The sequence below is a fragment of the Fulmarus glacialis genome, unplaced genomic scaffold (genome assembly GCF_000690835.1).
Source record: "Fulmarus glacialis isolate BGI_N327 unplaced genomic scaffold, ASM69083v1 scaffold46741, whole genome shotgun sequence".
In the NCBI taxonomy this organism is placed as follows: domain Eukaryota; kingdom Metazoa; phylum Chordata; class Aves; order Procellariiformes; family Procellariidae; genus Fulmarus; species Fulmarus glacialis.
Window position 1 is genome coordinate 1 of NW_009191785.1, and position 18,574 is coordinate 18,574.

The 18,574-nt window shown below is 36.6% G+C and overlaps 2 protein-coding genes across 2 annotated transcripts; one reads left to right on the forward strand and one right to left on the reverse strand.

Annotated features, from left to right (window-relative positions):
• The first annotated feature begins 197 nt into the window (after positions 1 to 197).
• Positions 198 to 13,875, forward strand: LOC104070650 (solute carrier family 2, facilitated glucose transporter member 11-like). The gene is given in 12 exon segments (XM_009586807.1): positions 198 to 215; positions 2,506 to 2,604; positions 4,242 to 4,402; positions 5,015 to 5,139; positions 5,405 to 5,534; positions 6,780 to 6,928; positions 9,721 to 9,908; positions 10,416 to 10,526; positions 10,640 to 10,741; positions 12,266 to 12,341; positions 12,608 to 12,750; positions 13,678 to 13,875. Coding segments are annotated over 12 exon segments (1,500 nt in total).
• A 1,279-nt stretch (positions 13,876 to 15,154) lies between these two features.
• On the reverse strand, positions 15,155 to 18,256 carry HSCB (HscB mitochondrial iron-sulfur cluster co-chaperone; the record flags this gene model as incomplete). The annotated part of the gene is made up of 4 exons (XM_009586808.1): positions 15,155 to 15,246; positions 16,516 to 16,563; positions 17,468 to 17,612; positions 18,167 to 18,256. Coding segments are annotated over 4 exons (375 nt in total), but the record flags the coding sequence as incomplete, so codon positions are not given.
• Positions 18,257 to 18,574: the final 318 nt, after the last annotated feature.

Consider the following 18,574-nt stretch of genomic DNA (forward strand, 5'->3'; position numbering starts at 1 on the left):
CGGCTCCCGAGGGAGCGTCGAGACAGACCAGCTTTTGTCTGTGGCCTGGCGTAATCTCCGCGGCCGGCAGCCAGAGCCGCGCTGGGGCGGCCAAATCCCAGTCAGATGAGGAGCTCAGTCCGCAGCTTCCCCGCTCTGGGGGCTGTTAGCCGCGGGGAGCAGCGGGCGAGTGCTGCAGCGGGGAGCTGCGGGCAGGCATGGCACCGAAGCGCAAGGTAATGGCCCGGGCGTTTTCTTTGGTAGCTGAAAGCTACAGCTGGCGGGTGACTAACGGGTACGTTTTCTGCTCTGACTTAAAGAAGAAAGTGCGTGTGCCCTGGTATTAAACATGGGAAAGCTCTCGGTAGCTACTGTAAGGCTTTATGAAAGTTGGACATTTCTGTCATGAAAAAGTCGTGAACCATTGAGAAGAATCCCAGTGGCTAGAGATGGAAGGCAAAAATCTGTGTTTTAATGCAATAATAACTTCATTTCTTTGGCACCTTTTATTCCTGTAGTGTAGTTTACTAAATTTTGCAAAGGAAATCAAATTCAGCCCATACTAAGAATGGAGTACCAGCCCCTGCTGAGAGGGTCTAGCACGCGCAGCAAGGTAAGCAGAACTGTCTTGGCCTCTGAAGATGGATCCTGCAGAGAGTTTGTAGCTTTAACAATGATGCACAAATGTGAAATTCTCTGATTGTTTCATGTTTCCTTTTAAATAAAAATACATTAGATGATCAGGCTTGTAAAGTTTTGTATTTTCCTTAGACACCTAGCTGTGTTAGAAAATGGAAGCTGTAAAAGCACATTTTCTGATTCTTATGTTTTACATTGAATGTAAATTGAATTTTGTTTGTGGCATTGTTTCTGAAATGAGGTGAAAGTGCTCGTAAACTGTCAGGAGTTAAGTAGCTTACAGAACAGATAAGGCTGTTGTCTGTGCTCTAAGAAATCAGGGCCCAAACTCCAATATGACACAACATGTTAGTGTAATGAGCAGACTGATTTGGGCAGGAAGACGAATGGAGGTGTCATAACAAAATGTAAGTTATGTGGTGTATGTTAATGATTCTGGCTTTTTTTGTTAGTTTGTTTGGTCTGAGTGTGCAGTGCCTATATTTACCACCTCTAGTTTTATTTTTTCTACTGTACTCGCTGCAGCCCTTATTTATTACTCTTAATTCATTTCTTTGGTTGTCATTCAGAGAAATACTTTTTATTCTCGGGAAACCGTAAGGAAATATTAATTGGATTTTGCTTTAATAAGATCAATTTCAACTTCTTCTGAACTTCAGTAATGAATGAAGGAAGTTTTGATGAATTATCTTCAGGAAAGACACAGCTCTTTCAGAATACCGTATAGCATCTGGAATAACTCAACATTTTTGGAAACTGGACCAAAAATGAGAATGATGAAGAACTAGTCTACATACCTTACAGTCAGAAATTCAGGGAGTACAAGCTTATAAAAAACCCTATATACAGCCTTTATCTATGAAGGAAGAGGAAATTTGATCACAGAAGTGCCTTTAATATAGGAGACATTGTTGTGTCCAGCTGAAGTTAGACAAAAAGATACTATGAGATGAAAGTAGGACCTAATTTTTAATGGAAGGATTGTTAAATATTTGAACTGGATCTTATTTTTAGTGCTATCATACTCAATAAAAAGTAGAGTCAAGAAGCATCACATCAGAAGGCCAGACTCTGTATAAACCTCTAGAGATCTTCTCTGACCCAGAGGCCTCATCCAAAGTATAATGTTTTATGACCAGTTAGACTCTTGAGATTAGAATGTATCATAATAGTGGTTTCTATTGACCTTAAAACCTCTGAGTCTGTGAATCTATTAATTTTAGTTCCTAAATATTGATTTAGGAGTGGAACTAGGTAATAAATATTGAAAAATTAAAAAATACATGCTAATAGTATTGAATACCAGATTAGATTGAATACTATAATCAGTGAACAATAGATTGTGATTTGAGATACTAAGGTTTAACACCTGCTAACTTGCAGACATCCAGTAATCAACTTAGGGACTTGCTGAGGGAAATAAAATAAGTGTTATTTCTCACCTCTCAGATGAAATGTGAGTCATAGAAAGTAGGATTTGGTTAATTATTATACTGAGTCATCGTGCCTCTAACGCCAAACATAAACAGTCCTAATATTCTTTCATAAAAAGTAGACATCTTGAGCAGCGTGGGTCATGCACAAAGCCTTTACACAGTTCAGTAAATATGCCGTCAGCGGTGCAATGGTTGTGTTGCCTATGCTTAATCTAGATATTTGTAATTGCTGCATCTCTGAAAGACGTTAGTGATCATGGCCAAAGTCAGTGTAAAACGTTTCTCGTGCTGCAGGTGTTTGAGAGTTTACGTAGTTTTCTAAACAAGTACTTTCACTGTTCAAAACTAAATACATGATAATATTTCACCATGATTTTCTCCTAGATATTATATGCATGTGGGTTCAAGGCCTTATCTCTTTTCATGCCTGTTACTCTCTTCTGTTCTCTAGTTCCCCAGCTGGACCTTGTTTCTGGCTGTTTGTGCTGTTGGAATTGGAGGGACCTTTCAGTACGGGTATAATGTTTCCATTATCAATGCACCCACCCAGGTAAAGTATCATCTCTTGTTCACAGGGTTGTTTTACAGTAATGGAGGTATCCTGTCTAATTGGCCGAGAGGCCAAATGCACTTTTACTGCAATCGCAGTGGGAACCAAGGCAGGCTTTCTCTTGTATGAAGGATTCTTGTTGATTTCCAAAATGGTTTCATGTGGATTTGTTTGTGAGTACCTCCATCAGAGGTATTCTGTGTCAGATAAAAGTACCAAATATGCCACATAAATACCTCTGTTAAAGTCTGTTTTAGAAGGATTAACTGAATGAATAAGTAACATCTTCCGGTTACACTTTTGACTAAAATAGCCCAGAATATTAAGAATAGAATAGAACAGAACATTTTCAGTTGGAGGGGACCTACAATGATCATCTAGTCCAACTGTCTGACCACTTCAGGGCTGACCAAAAGTTAAAGCATGTTATTAAGGGCATTGTCCAAATGCCTCTTAAACACTGACAAGTGTGGGGCATCGACCACCTGTCTAGGAAGCCTGTTCCAGTATTTGACCACCCTTTCTGTAAGCTGTCACCACCATTTCTCCTAATGTCAAGTTTAAACCTCCCCTGATGCAGCTTTGAACCGTTCCCACGCATCCCATCACTGGATAACAGGGAGAAAGGATGGTTACAGTTGTCCATCACAAGGCAGCTTACTGAGAAAGATCTTTGAGAGCCAAAGAGTTGCATCTGTAGTGTCTGAGTATCTCAGGTATTTTCACCTACTTGTTATGTTTGCATCCATTGCCATGGCCTTGAGGATTCTGCATGTTTTGTGGATGACTCAAGAGGGTCTGAGCAAATGGTCTTGTGAAAGGGATGGGTATAATTTTCTGCTGTCAGCTGATTTATTTTGTGAAACTGTGAAGATTGAATTTGCTACAACATTGCATGCTTTTTACAAAGGTTAAAAAAAGCTGTTTGTGAAAGAACGTAATATGCTGGAAACAGAGGGAGAATCCAGGAAGTCTGTTCTTCTGCTAAGTCTTTGTTTGCTGCCTAAGAACAGGAGCCTCTGATTACAGATACATGTCCGTTCAAGAGTTTCTGAAGACAAATTTTAGGAAACCAAGCATGTGGAATAACAATTTAAAAGTTCTGATAGATGAATACTGTAAGAAAGGCGGAGAAATACTAGAGTTGCAGAAAGAGATTTTACTATGAGTTGTTGCATTACACTAAGGGAGGGAGATTTAAACCAAGTGTCAGAGTGAGTCTCCCGATAGTAAAATTTGTTAGGTTATGTGAGACATCTGTGCTCTGAGATGTTCCTAAAAAACAGTAGGACTTACCCATCCACCCTGTCTCCCCTTCATTCAGAAGGACCTCAAAGCTCTGTTGTAGCAGTATATGGAAAGGTTATGTTTCTCCTCTAGTGGAATACAGCCTCTCCTGAGGTAGGGTACGAAAGCAAAGCTGCTCAGCAGTTTTTGAGATGTGTGGGGAGTAGCAAATGGTATTGTGGTCAAGGAAGATTCTGCTAGTCATCGGTGTTTTTAATATAATACAACTAAGATGATATCTTTTGTTAGCTCCCAGAATTGGTTTTCAGGATTGAGGTGCAAGTTATTTATAGTGCTACGCTGTAGGACTACACATAATGCTACGTATTCATCATTCTTTCCTATTGCAGCATATACACAGGTTCTTAAATGAAACCTGGACTGGTCGTTATCACAAGGAACTAAATCCAGATTTGCTGACTTTTCTTTGGTCTGTCATTGCTTCTATATTTTCACTTGGAGGCCTGTGTGGAGCCCTTATTGGAGGCAGCATGGCCATTCGGCTAGGCAGGTGAGTTACAGCAGCAGGCATATAGCAGCATGTTTTCCTTTCCTACTTTCTCACTGGAATATAAAGCAAATAAATGGAAAAAGAGTGGGAGAAAATGTACCTCAGGTGACTATAAATGTGTTTCACTTCAAAGCAGAGTTTTCTAGTAGAATTTTATGGTTTGTTCCAATGTGACTTTAAAAGATGAGCCCTGAATTATATATCCAGTCTAGTCTTTCCATTACATGTATTGAAATCTAAGTAGGAGTATGCACATACTGTATGGTAGGAAACACAGATCCCCCATACACATTTGCAGCCTTCATGCCAGGAAGAACATGCTGTGTAATCTGTAACATTTCATGCGCGTTCTGTATAGATACAGCATAAATGAACAAAACCCCACTCCTACCTTGTCAGGCATTTCTGTCATATTTATGCATTATCCTTATGTTTAGACTTTTTTTTTTTTACATGATTCTATAGTTGTATCAGGTACCTGGATTTCCAGTGAATAGGAGTATATTTTCTTCAGGATAAAGCCCATTTTTTCCATATTAACAGAAAGGAACACTTTTTAAAAAACATGTTATTGCAGATTTTCTTAATGTTTTTTTTTTTTCTCCTCTTTAGGAAAGGAGCTCTTTTGATGAATAATATTATAGCAATACTGGCCTCCATTTTAATGGGGATCAGTTTTCCTACAGGATTGTTTGAGTTACTGATTGCTGGAAGGTTTTTGATTGGCATAAATTCAGGTGAATGATTTCCTATTCCTACTTTAAATAAACTATGGTGAATGATAAATGATTGTTACTGCTGATTCTTTAGGTATTACGGTATGTGTTTGTACACTGCTTTGTAGATATGATGACAAAAATGTTCTGTAGTCTAACTTGGAATCTGAAGGCAGCTAAATTAATAGAGAAATTAACTAAGTCCAATTTCCTACATGTTTTGGTTCAGGAGTTCTTTTCAAAGCAAAATCTATTAATAGGAAAATGTTTTTCGATTTACTTGCAGGTATTGGGATCTGTGTGCAGCCTCTGTATATTGGGGAGGTTGCCCCAAAACATCTTAGAGGTGGCATGGCCATGGGGACTTCCATCTTTCTGACTGGGGGGATTCTGACAGGACAAATAATTGGTTTGAGGTTAGAAATGCATTTTTTTTCCTGCCTTGCATTACTCGCATTTAAAGAACTCCAATTCCCTGCAGCTCCCTGCAAAACACTCATTATGGCCATTGTAGCATTAGTAAATCAACTTCACACAGAAAGTCTACCTGTAAGAAGAAAACCCTGCTTTTGTCACCTTATTCCTACAACTGCAAACCATGTGTACCATCTCCCCAGGGAAGCATTCTCAGTTTAGATGGGTCAGCCATAACAGCATCAGTAAAACAGGTACATTTATGCTGAGCTCATATTTTCTGCCAGTTTCTTGCTGGAGACAGTGGATGTTCATAAGACAGAACTTCAGACTCATAATTTCTGTATTGTAGCACTACTGCTGGTTTTGTCCCTTGTGAGATCAGATGAAGTTGCAAGGGACTTTATCCAGTTGGATCTTAAAAAGTTCCAAGAACAAAGACTGCACAACGTCAAGATGAAAAGCTCCTTACATGAAGTCTGCTAGAAGCTTTCCACTGCCCTAAGAGCAACTGCTAGTACCCTGACTAACAGCACATTATCTGTTTTTTCTCTGTCCCTCTACCAAAAGCACTTAGACTTCTCTTTCTTTTTACTTACTAGTAACTTCTTTAGTAACTGATTTTGCTAGATACTTTAGGTGTGAAGTGCTACAAAATAAAGTAGAATATAAACTTCAGACTGCATAATCTAGGGTCAGTATTTAAAATGCAATACACTGTCTATTTCAACAAGTTTACATTGCCTACAACACATCATCCTGCTGATTCCAACTGTACCAATTTTAATGATTCCTTTCTATGCAGTACACCTCCTCGTTCGATCAACTTTGAATGGGAGGTGGGATCAGATGACTTTCTGAGTTCCTTTCTATCCTAAATTATTGTGTGATTCTCAAAAGCAGATGAAAATGCTGCTGCCGACCTTAAGGTGAAGTCCGTATGCTATTACTTTACCGCATCGCTAGAAAACACTGCTTTGGCAAAACTGAAAATAATGGTTAGGACCGACACAGCAATAAGCAGCAGTAAAGTAGTGTTGCTCATCTCTTCCTGAGTGAAACCTGATTTCAGAGTGGCTGGAAGATATTTTCCCAACCTCTTTCTGCTGAGGTTCACAAGATGTAGGTAACTGATTACAAGGGAACTTTTCTCGAAGGACAAACATCTTGCTCCCAAAAGTCTTCTGAATAGTCACCCATAGCTAATTACTTGGGTTTTTTTCCTTCTTTTTCCACACCTCTCCCAGGGAATTACTAGGTGGAGAAACTTATTGGCCTATGTTGCTATCCAGCAGCTGTTTCCCAGCATTTGCCCAGCTTTTATTCCTGCCATGGTTTCCTGAAAGTCCCAGATATCTTCTTATTGACAGAGGTGATGAGCTGAGCTGTGCCAAAGGTAACTTACAGCATTTATACTCTGTGTCTTCAGAAGTGTACAATGAGTATATTGGGTTCCAGATTCTCCTTTTCTCTTTCTCAGCACAGCACAGTTATATCGCCTAGTGCTTTTTGGCCCATGTTTTCCTCCAGTGAGCTTACATGGAAAAAGGGATTGTGGAACTCAGGAGTCTATAAAGGATTGTGAACAAAACTTCATTATCTCATTTCAAATACATGTTCATGTTTTCTCATTCTCTAATTCTCTAATGAAATCTCTAAAGGTTTAATAATTTTCCTCTTGGATGAAGTAACATACCTGAACTACTTAACCTCTCACTGGATTGTTAATTTCTCAGGTCATGTCACAGATGAATATCAGTTACATCAGGTATTTTCTTCCATTCTGTGATACTGTTGTACTTCTCCTATAAGAAATAACAAAAAATAATATAATAAAAAGGAGAGAGCTGTCCTGGTTTCGGCTGGGATAGAGTTAATTTTCTTCCTAGTAGCTGATACAGTGTTTAGCTGCCTGCTGGGTTAAGCCACAACAATAGCATAAGTAGCTGAAAAATTAGAGAGCTTTTTACTGAAAAAGAGGTGATGTTAAACAAGCGATTCATTGGCTATTTAAGCAGAAAACTCCTTATTCTCCATTTCTAAATATTTAGTTATCTTTTAAATACCATTTTCCCCCCTGTTATATCATGTGGGAAAACTATGACTTAAACTTTTTACTTTATCTTTGAGAGATCCTTGGTTGTTCTCCTTTTATTCAAACCCTACTCAAGAAATAACTGTAATGTGACAGATGTGCAGTACTGCATAAATGAGCAAGTGAAGTCTACACACTACAAGAAGAATGTGAAAGACAAAAATTCAGATTAGTTGTGATTTTCTTTATCCTGAAATTACATAGTTCTTTTTATACTACAAGAAGAAACTAAATATCACAAGAGATTTTTTTTCGCAATAGAATGCCAAAAGGAGACACCGAGGTAGCCATTTGTATCCTCACATATCGTGGATAGTAATTTACTTCCTAGAGAGACCCGGTGGAATAATACCAGAGAGTAAAGTATTAGTCACTATAAGTAAGCAGGTCTGATTCATTAATTCAGTTTGAAGGGCTGCTAAATAAATATGAAAAGACCCTCTCTAAAATAATAACTATCTAAGTAATAAAATTGAGAGCACAGAAAAACTTAAAAGAGATTCCAGTGTACAAATCTGGACAATAGAATACTCAATCACATATTTTTCAGAAATGTGTTCAGTGTTTCTACTTCTGCCTGGTATGATCATTCTGATGTAGTTCACAGTGACATAAATGACACTTGTGATCCCTGGATCTTCCATTTAAAATGCTAAATAAATGAGAGAAATGAACAAAGAAAGTTTACCTTGTTAGCATTTGATAGGGTTGTATTTAATTCAATTTTCATTGTATGCATAGATAAAGGAAAAACATTCCTTCTTTTGCTTTTCTTCTTTTAGTTCTTTTGAAGTGCTGTTGATGAGCATATGAATTTTTACCTATCTAGAAAAGGTATTTGTAGATGGAACAGCGTATCTTGTGGAAAGATCTTCAACAAAGGAAGTTAAAGAGGCTTCATTCATGGAAGCCTTTAGGCCAAGCTAAAATTTGTTAGGAATCACAAAAGAGGCAGGGTTCACAGAGAAAGGTGAAATCTTGTCTTGTACTGGGTAATTAAAAAACAAACAGACAAAGAAGTTACGTTTTTAGATAAAGCCATCTGTGCCTGCAGGCCTGTCTCCTTGCCCCCACCCCAAATTTGTCAGCTGATCTAATAAAAATACCTCTCTCTCTTACCTTGCCCAAAAATATTCATAGGCCATCACAACTGCAAAAGCACAGTAACTACAAATGACCTATAGAGTCAGTTCTGTCTAATTTGGAAGCCATGGACAAGATGACCATAATTTCCCTTTTGGATTATGATCTAGTTTGGGCTTCATTAAATGTAATTTTTTTAAATGTAAGTGAAGCTTGCAATCTCCATATCATATTCAAGTCTTTCCCTCTAAATTTTTTTTTAAATAACGTAATCATGGATTATATTTTTTGAAGAATTGTGGTTGCTCCTGAACTGATACTGAAGAGTGGCTAGAGCTTCAAGCTGGTTACGCTGTTAGTGATAACAATAGCATTGGAAAGTTCGCTTTCAGGATCATCAGAAGTTCTGCTGTAGCCCTTAAGTAGACAAAATTGTCACTTATATTTAATCTTGAAGATTTTAGAGGAACTGATGTTCTGTACTTTTAGGTTTCAGGAGCATTAGTAAAGATTTTAGTCTTGCATCCAAATGACTTCTGATAATACTTGCCTTAGAAGAATTACTTATCATCTTTACTCCAGTTCACTAAATGCGTTCCACTGGCAAAATTAAAGACAGGGATATAACAAAAGACTTGATACCTGCCTACAATTTTAGCAAAAGACTTCAAACTGGTTAGAATGTCCTTTAATGAAAAGACTATTTGGAGATCTGTGGTTCAGATATAAAACACTTCAAAATACTTTGCTTGGTGAATATTTCAAAGTCAGATATTCCTGTAAAAAAAGCAAAGTAATGCCACTGAAATCTCCAAATTCACCACAGCAAAAAATGCTGGAAAACCAGCAAGCAAAAAACAAGTCACAAAACAAGTGACTTTTTTCCCAGCTTCCTAAAGCAGGAAGTTTCCATATCCTAGCAAAAGCCAAGTTATTATGGAAAGAGATGATTTTCCAGAAGTTGTGGACAATAGGTAAATGTAAGAGAATTTATTTTCTTCTTTTTTTAGCTTTGAAGAGATTTCATGGTTCTTCAGAGTATCGAAGGGAGATGGAAGACATACAGCGGGAATGTTTTGCCTTAGATGGGGAGAAACCCAAGAAGCCCTGGCAATTATTCACTGATCGTGGTGTGAGATGGCAGCTCATTACTGTGGTTGTGATGACTATGGGCCAACAGCTCAGTGGGATAAATGCTGTAAGATTTCATACATACAAACAGCTTAAATAGTTACTTGATTTCCATCTGTTTTTCAACCTTTTATTAACACAAAGTATCCACATAGAGAAGCTCAGAGAAATGGGATAAGTAGGAAAGAATATCTTTCTATTATTTCTATGTTTCTCTTTTTTAAAATTTTTTTTTCATTTCTGTGTTTCTGGTATGTAAATGTCTTTAAAGAACGACTTACTACTTGTGTTTACATCTTCTAAAAAGTAAAAAAAGGTGGATCAGCTTATCCCATTGTGTCTGGTTTAAGAACGTGAAGTATTATACTCAGTAATTTGAATAATTGTATTTGCTTTTATGATAGCAATATATTTACCTAGACATGAATTTAACAGATTCTTCTTGCTGTTTACATCAAATTAATAACTCACAATATAAAATACATTGAGCTGTATGTTTAGTATGAACTTGACTTTGTTTCCAGCTGACGATTTAACTACCAGGAACGCCCCATTATTTTTTTTGTTCTTACAGATTTATTTCTATGCAACTTACATTTTTGAACAAGCTGGGATCTCAGCAGAAAAAATCCCGTATGTGACACTCGGCACTGGAGCTTGTGAATGCCTCACAGCCCTCACCTGTGTAAGTAACAGTTTATTCTACCTCCTAGTATAGAGAGTAACAATTCTTCTTGAAGAACAACATTGGTAAATATGAGATCAATATAGTAACAGAAAATTATGTCTTGTCCACAGGGTTTACTGATAGACTACATGGGAAGAAGATATCTCATCATTGGGGGTTATCTCCTTATGACCCTTTGGAGCATTGTTTTAACATTCTCTCTGACTTACCAGGTGTAAAGAAGGACTCATTTATATTACATGATATGACTATAGTGAGTGAAAATCTGTGACATCCAAAAGAAGCTGGAAGATAAGAGCTGCATAGGTTTAAACAGCAGCATAAAAAATGACAGCAATTGAAAGATTTGATCAATTCTGCAGCCATATTTCCTTAAAATAAGAGAATGCTCTCAGCTAAGATTTGATCATGTATTTGTCTTAAAGCTGCAGCTGTGTTTAATGCTGACAAAACTAAGTGATGACAAAACAGCGTTTATTCTAGCTTTTAAAGTAATTTTAGGATGAAATACTACATAGTGATGATTTAAGCATCAGGGTCCACTTCAGTCACTTAATTGTAAAGCAAACAATCAAACAAAAAATACTGTGAAGATGCTGAAATTCAAAAGACACTTAAATCCATTAAGTGTAAATTCACAAAAACTATTGGAAACTCACGAGAGATATTCAGTGCCTTAAATTTATCATGCAAAGACAACATCCTGCCTCGCTTTTTGTAGTATAAAGAGATGCATCGTAAATTGTTCTGTATACTGTATCAGCTCAAATAAGGCAGCCCCACAAACCTCCTGAATTGAATGTTTAGAGGAAAACTATCTCTACGTTTGCAGACCATACTGTACTAAATATTTATCGGATAATCCAAGCAAGATACTATAGGTGTAGCTCCAACAGTAAGCAACTCGATTTAGTAAGTATTTGTTGCCTGATAAATCCTTACCTGACAAAGATAGGATTAAAGAGCTGCAATTCTTTCCTTATCCATACCATCAGTGTTTTAAACAGGCGGATCACGTGCAGTCACATTGCAGGTCTGACATCAGTAGGGTTAGGGGCTGCACAGATTGGCAAGCAGGCCACTGAAGAGGCACCTACAGTAATTTCTGTGTGGTTGGAGTAAAGTAAAGTAAGCTGCTAGGCCAGGCAAAAAGTTGAATGAGCCAGCTGTTAGGCAGAGGCCTAGGTTTAATTATTTGATTGTAACTTTTGTAAATTTCTTGGTTTGCTTTTGAATAATAGGATTTCAAGTTTAGGTTTGGTCTTTCTAATGCACCTAGTTCATATGTATATAGTAATCCTAATGTTTCCTTACTGCACTATTGAGATTTATGTATACATAAATAATGTGATGATGAGAAGTCTGTTCATGCTATGAAAGTGCTTAATGACAGCTAACTCATGGGATCAGTATAAAATACCAAAATAAACACTTCCAAAACATTAAACTAGTTACAATGCATAATTGTTATATTCAATTGGTATAAATTTTTAGCCTCGGAGGACTAATTATAAATCTTGACAGAAGTACTAGACTCCATTTAGTAAAAATTATTAAATGAACAGTATTTAATTTCTCTGAAGCAGTACTGTTAAATAAAGTAGCTGTAAACAGCCATGAATGACTGTTGGTCTTAGTTGCAATAAAATAGCAAAAGGAAATGTAACTGTTAAGCCAAACTTTAAAACTGGATTATCAAAATCTGAACTAAACCTTCTCATTCTCTTTTGTTCCAGGAACTGTACTCATGGGTGCCTTATGTGAGCATGACTTCTGTATTTGCCTTCATCTTGAGCTTTGGGTTGGGACCAGGTATTACACAGTAATGAATGTTTTGAAGTGGCGAAATAGTGTCTGGGGCCGGGGGGGAATGTCAGCAGCTCTGCTAAGCCAGGCAGTAAGTATTTACTGTAAGGCTGCTGATGCTCTGGCTAAGGAACACAAGTGAGCCCGTCTCATCAGAACAGATTAGTCTCCCATAGCCTGAAACTGAGCAACACAATTTTTCTGGCATTGGAAATACCACAAATGGACATTTAGCATAATACCTATTCTGTTTCTGAAACTCGTTCCCGCAGGTGGCATAACAAATACCCTGACAGCTGAATTATTTATACAGTCTTCACGTCCTGCTGCTTTCATGATAGGAGGGACTATTAGTTGGATTAGTTTCTTCACAATTGGAATGCTCTTTAAAAAAAAATAACGCATTCTCCTGATTGCCTCACCTCCCATTTAATCTTCTCTGAGGTTCCATCAAATTGCTTTTTCTTATACAGTAACACTTAAACATAGGATCCACACTACCCCTCAACCGAGTATAACTCAATTCAGTCCCTCTTAAAATATATTCTAGATATCAACAAAAAATAATAAAACATGATAAATGAAAATTAAAGGAATGCACGGGGGTAATTTTCATGTTCAGATTAAAAAAATGGAGAAGGTATCAAAACTAGAAAAGCTTAATCAGATATTGAGATTCAAATAACACATTTCTTTATAGTGCCTTGTGTTTTTATGTCAAAGTAAAGTAGAAGTAGTATCTGGGGCTAGTGGTTCAACATCTTGTCTGAGAGCTCACTAAACTTACATACAGAAGGTTCTGTGATCAGGAAGATTATTAGGAAAAACAACATAAACTTTCATTTCTAGCTTTGTATTTTCAGTTTTAGCACTTATTCTTGAAAGCGAAACATGCAGGAACAGCACGCAGCAGGGTATCTTGATTTGACAGTCCTTTCTTTTTGAACTCTGCTTCTCAATAAGATACATTTTTTTTAATGTATGGCATTGAAAAATATTAGTAAACATTCAGAAAAAGATAAATCATATAATCTTAAAATATGTGACAGCTAAGTAGCAAATGCTGACTTGTCACATTACATTGTGAATTGTTTAGTGTGTGTTCAAACGGTTTATATTTTTCTTTTTTTATTAAAAGACTACACGTGTATTGCACAGCACGTGGTAGTCTTTTATCTAAAAAAAAAAATTACATGTAAACTAAGGATAGGTTAAATGTCTTTTTATTAAAAATATCTGAGCAGCAATGTTATGTGTGTGACTGGAAACAAAAAGCTTTTTATTTTCTGAAACCCACTGTTACACTTGAAATGTGTTGCAATCAAATACATTTCATTTTCAGAATGGACTGAAGCAGTATTGTTTTCTGGTGTTCCTACTGGAGTGCTCCTTAGTTGCTGCTTTCCTCTTCCTCATAATTCCTGAGACAAAAAACAAATCTTTTCTGGAAATTAAAAAGGAATTTCACAAGCTTAATTTTGGAAGAAATACAAAAAAAAAGGAAACGGAGCTTTATGAAAGAAGACATGATGAATTTTAAAAAAATTCTGTGTAATTTCACAGCTGTAACAGAACTTTAATGAGAATTATGAACAGCGTCTTCTAGATTAGCAGTGTAATACCATGAACAAGTAGGTTATTAAATCCTCCTGTACATTTAGAGGAAGTTTAATTAAAGGCAAGTTAATCTTCCTGAAATGCTATTAAAAACATACTATATTATACATAGAAGATTCGATGTTTAGATACAACTTGATGTTGTAGGGATGCAGAAATGCCAGGAGAGGGTGTTCAATGAATTCCTCCCCCCTGGCAGATCTCTTCAGATAATTTACTAGCTCTTCTTTTATTTCTAAGCTCCTTCTTCAGATTCGGGTAATCAAGCATATGTTATTGCTTTACTGAATAAAATATTCTGGGGCGTTAAAACCCAAACAAGAACTGACCTATTGAGAAACTGATATTCTGGTTTATATATAAATTGGGGCATTTAGTTGCTGTTTTTCACTTAAATAACTTCTTTGAAAGATTTAAGGACATTTCTCAGCTAGTCCTACTACTGTAACTGTACAAAGACCGTACAGAACCTATCTGAATTACTGCTATTTGTAATAAAGTTTATTAGAAAGAGTTGTTTCCTAAAAGTGACCTAATAAAACAGTTTCTGGGGTTTGAGTTTGGGTTTATTTTTTTGCCTTAACCTAGCATCTTAACATTTTAAACTCTGCAACGGGGTAAAATCTCTTCTAGTTTTGAAGGTCAATTCCCGGCAGCCTGAGATCAACATCACAAAAAGCACTAAGTAGCAGAGAGGACAGATGATAGGAATTAAATACATTTCACTGTTAAAGATTTTTCAAGATGGTCTGATAGTACACACACAAGGAGACCACAGAGAGCTTGAAGGACCTATTGAATGAGCTTTCTGCTTAATCTCCAACATTTCGTCCAGGACTCTTTCTCAACTTAAAATAAATGCTTCATATTTTAATAGTCAAAAAGTAAGAAATCTTAATTACTTAATGTGTTTGCGTGTCTCTCTTGATACTCTTTTCCATACGTGTAACTGCTAGGACAGTAGTCCTACCCTGCCCATTACAACTTTTCCTGGTTGTAAGCATTTCCTGACTCCATCTGTTACTTAATAAGTGCTACAGTAAGCACTGGATTTCTTTTACGTTTATCTTCCTTCTTTCAGAATTAAAGCTTTTAATGAAAACGTAGGAAGCAAACATAATTTTTCTGATTTTTTTATTTTTCTACTAAATCAGCTGTTTAATTGAAAATAACATTAACTCTTACTGGTAAAGGAGGCAGTATCAGGAAGGGATCTTCTTGTTCTTTAGTTTATCCTCTAAGTTTGCAAAGTACTTCATTTTGGCTAGAAGCTTCTTAGCTTCTTGAAGATCATCTGAAATGAAATAAAACATTACTAGTTTACAGAGGGAGGGCTGAATTTTCATTTTCAAAATGAATCTCGAGATTTCAATGACAGCACCTGTTTCAGTACCAAGAATTGCAAGTTGTAAGGACCCATACACTATTAAAACCATGTTGCCTATTATTTTCATCGCGGATGGTTTTGGAACACCTCAACTGAGGTGTTCCATAAAACATGTAAAAATGTACAATTTAGAAAAGAAATGTGACATGAATACCCTTTAATGACTTTTCTATAAAGTGGCTATAGTATTGATGTAGCCACTGGGGAATTTTAAGTATATAGACAAGACAAATTTTTTTAATGTATGTAATTAGACCACCTGCCATCACTGAAAAATGCAAAATACTTGTAGGACTCTGGTACGGTCAGCTCTAAAACTGATATTGAAACAGTTTCTCTTTAAATAATTGGAGGGAAAAGGTGGTTTATCACCTACTGACAAGGTTAGATGCAACACAATCCTTAACTCTCGTAGTACAAAGAGTGACATATTACAAGGTTATAATTCTTCACATACTTTGTGTTTGACTTTTTATAATTGCAACACGCTACTACATAAACCTAACAATAAAAGCATTCCAAGACCCAGGAGAGAAATGTGAAGGTTTCTTCCCAGAGTAAGAAGCTAGTCTGGAATGGTTCAAGCTCCTGCCTATCTACTGGTTGTAGAATAAAGTTATGTTGATTATTGCACAAGAAGTCCCTAAAACCTGAGGCTAAACGGGACATCAGGTCTTTCTTGCCATACAGCTTCAGTGGTAAGCAGCAGAATTGTTCCTGTCTTGACGTTCACTGCAAAGAACAGCACCTGCTACTCTGTTGACAGCTTCAAGTCTACAGAGCAAGATCTCCCAAATTCAAGTTTGAATCCTCAGAATAGTGGTAAGTTTGATTAAGAAAAGAGTCTGTTCTTTCCAGTATTCTGGGAAACAAATGAAAAATTCTTAGCATCTGCATTCACACTTGAAGCGATCATTTTGATGCAAATTGAATTAACTGGAACTTTTGTATTGGATTTTAATTTTTTTTTAAAATTTAATGTGAGGTCCTGAATTTCCTGAGTCAGCAGAAATGTCAGCTTAGAAGTATTTATTCTAAATGCCAAACAAAGAACACTTGTTTATGCAGTATTTCTGTTCTGTAGTTCAGGAAATATTTGCCAATAAGAGAATGTAGGTTTTTTAAGCATATGTAACTGATATGTATGGCAGCTAAATACTTCATAGAAATAGCTACCTCTTTCAAAAGCTGCAGTCACCTCTTCGGTCAGTTCTTCTTGTTTAACTGTAAAACAAATTATTTCATTCACATTTTGTTACATACTTAGTATATTTAATACCACTGCATTCTGATTGTCTGTGGTGGGAAACTTAATTACTAGTCTTACAGTCTTCTGGGAGCTAAGAGAGCTTTCCGTAACATTGCTGTCAATTTTTTTTTACATTGTAATTTCACACAGATATATTTCTTTGTTTAAACAGGTTTACAGACAGCAATTCCAATGCAAATCAACGTTCACTAACTTCCCAGAAATCTAACTTACTTTTGGTGTATCAATTTACCCCTGCTACAGTTAATTTTCTTCTATTCTACTTAGTTTTTATTCTAGTTATTCTAATTGCTTTTGGCACACTATGTTATTGTAAAGAATTAAATATACCAACAAACTCAATATTTTGGGTATCACCAACAATATAAACAAGAAAGTTGCTTGTGTAAGGATAATAACGACTTAATATAATGGTTGCTAAGTTGAAGAAGGTGAAAGAAATATGTTTGTATAAGTGAAGAAATGACTTAATGTTGTCAGTCAAGCATTTTATTAAACTTCATTTTGAGTGGTTCGTTCTTTTAGAACAGGCTACTTGCCCTGAGCTGCTGAAGGTTGAATAAGAAGTTCCTTTTTATAGTCCATATATATATATATATATATATACACACACCTATTTTGCCATCAGAATAGGTACTGTTATACAGATTTTCTCAAGCCAGATTTGATATTTAGGTGGCATAAATCGGTAAAGACGACATTGTTTTTGGGGGGGAAGCTCTTGCAGTGAGTCAATTCAAGACTAATGCAAGTTAGAGATACTAAAAGGAATACATTGAAAAAGCCTTCAGAGAGACTCTCGTATTATACAAGATACAGTAAATTAGTTCTGTACAAAACCCTCAAATCAAAACCTACCTTTAATTAAAGTTTCAATGTCTTCAAGGATAGCCTCATTTTTAGGCTCTGCTAATTTCTCATTAATTTCCATGATTTCTGTGAGAAACACTGAGTCTGCATCACTGTCTGTCTCCTGCGTCGGCTCTACTCCATTCAGCTCCAGCTGGTGAAGAAAATGGGAATTTGGAAATACAAATTCTTACATCTATTTCAATGTGAATTATTTTCTTGACTATTAAGGCTTTTAGTAGGGCTCACTCAGATTCATATCTAATAAACTTCCGGTTTATTCCATGAAACATGCATAAACAGAGTCAGTCTTAAAATTAACAACATAGGTAGACCATAAAAATCAGCAGTTAACCAAAGCAAAAAAAATGTAACGAAGGCTGCAAAGGCCAGACTGAAATTTCAAAGGAACAGCCATGGCCAAACACAATGTGTGATGCAGGAAACAAATCAGTGTAACATGAGCAGCAAATGAGATGGTAATAATCAGTAAAATGTTAAACAAAATAGTGGAAAAGCTGGTTAATTTTCAGACAAGCTTGTTTTCTGTCTCCCTTCAATCCCTGATAATCCTCTTCTTCAGAGGAACACAAATTGGCATATTTATGATGGGAGTCAAAGGTCTGATTCATTACATCAGCACCAGCAGCCCCAGCCACCTATGATTAGTTACAGGAGTATTGAGAAAATACATAATGGACACCTTACTAGATAGAGGCCGCGGCTCAAAGGGTTCAGGAGGGTTTGGTAGGCCTTGTTAATCAAGGAAGAGTGTTGCTCAGAGTAGTACTGTTCTTTCTGCAAATGGACGATAAATAATAGTAACGAGTTAACAAGTGGCAAAATACGTTACGTTTTGTTACCCGCAGAGAAATAGTGTTCCCACAACAATATGTGTGTATAAAACTGAAAGTTCATTTTTAACAGGGATACCAAGAACAGGGAGAGGGCTATTTGGACTTGCAAACTGTGTCATCTCATGCAACTAAGATCTCAAGAACCACAGCAGCCCCTTATCGTCATCCTCCGCCGCAAACCTGTGAGCAGAAGTCTCTTGCAATCATCACGAAACAAAAACTGGAGAGCTCCTATACTCCCAGAACAGGAGGGCGGCGG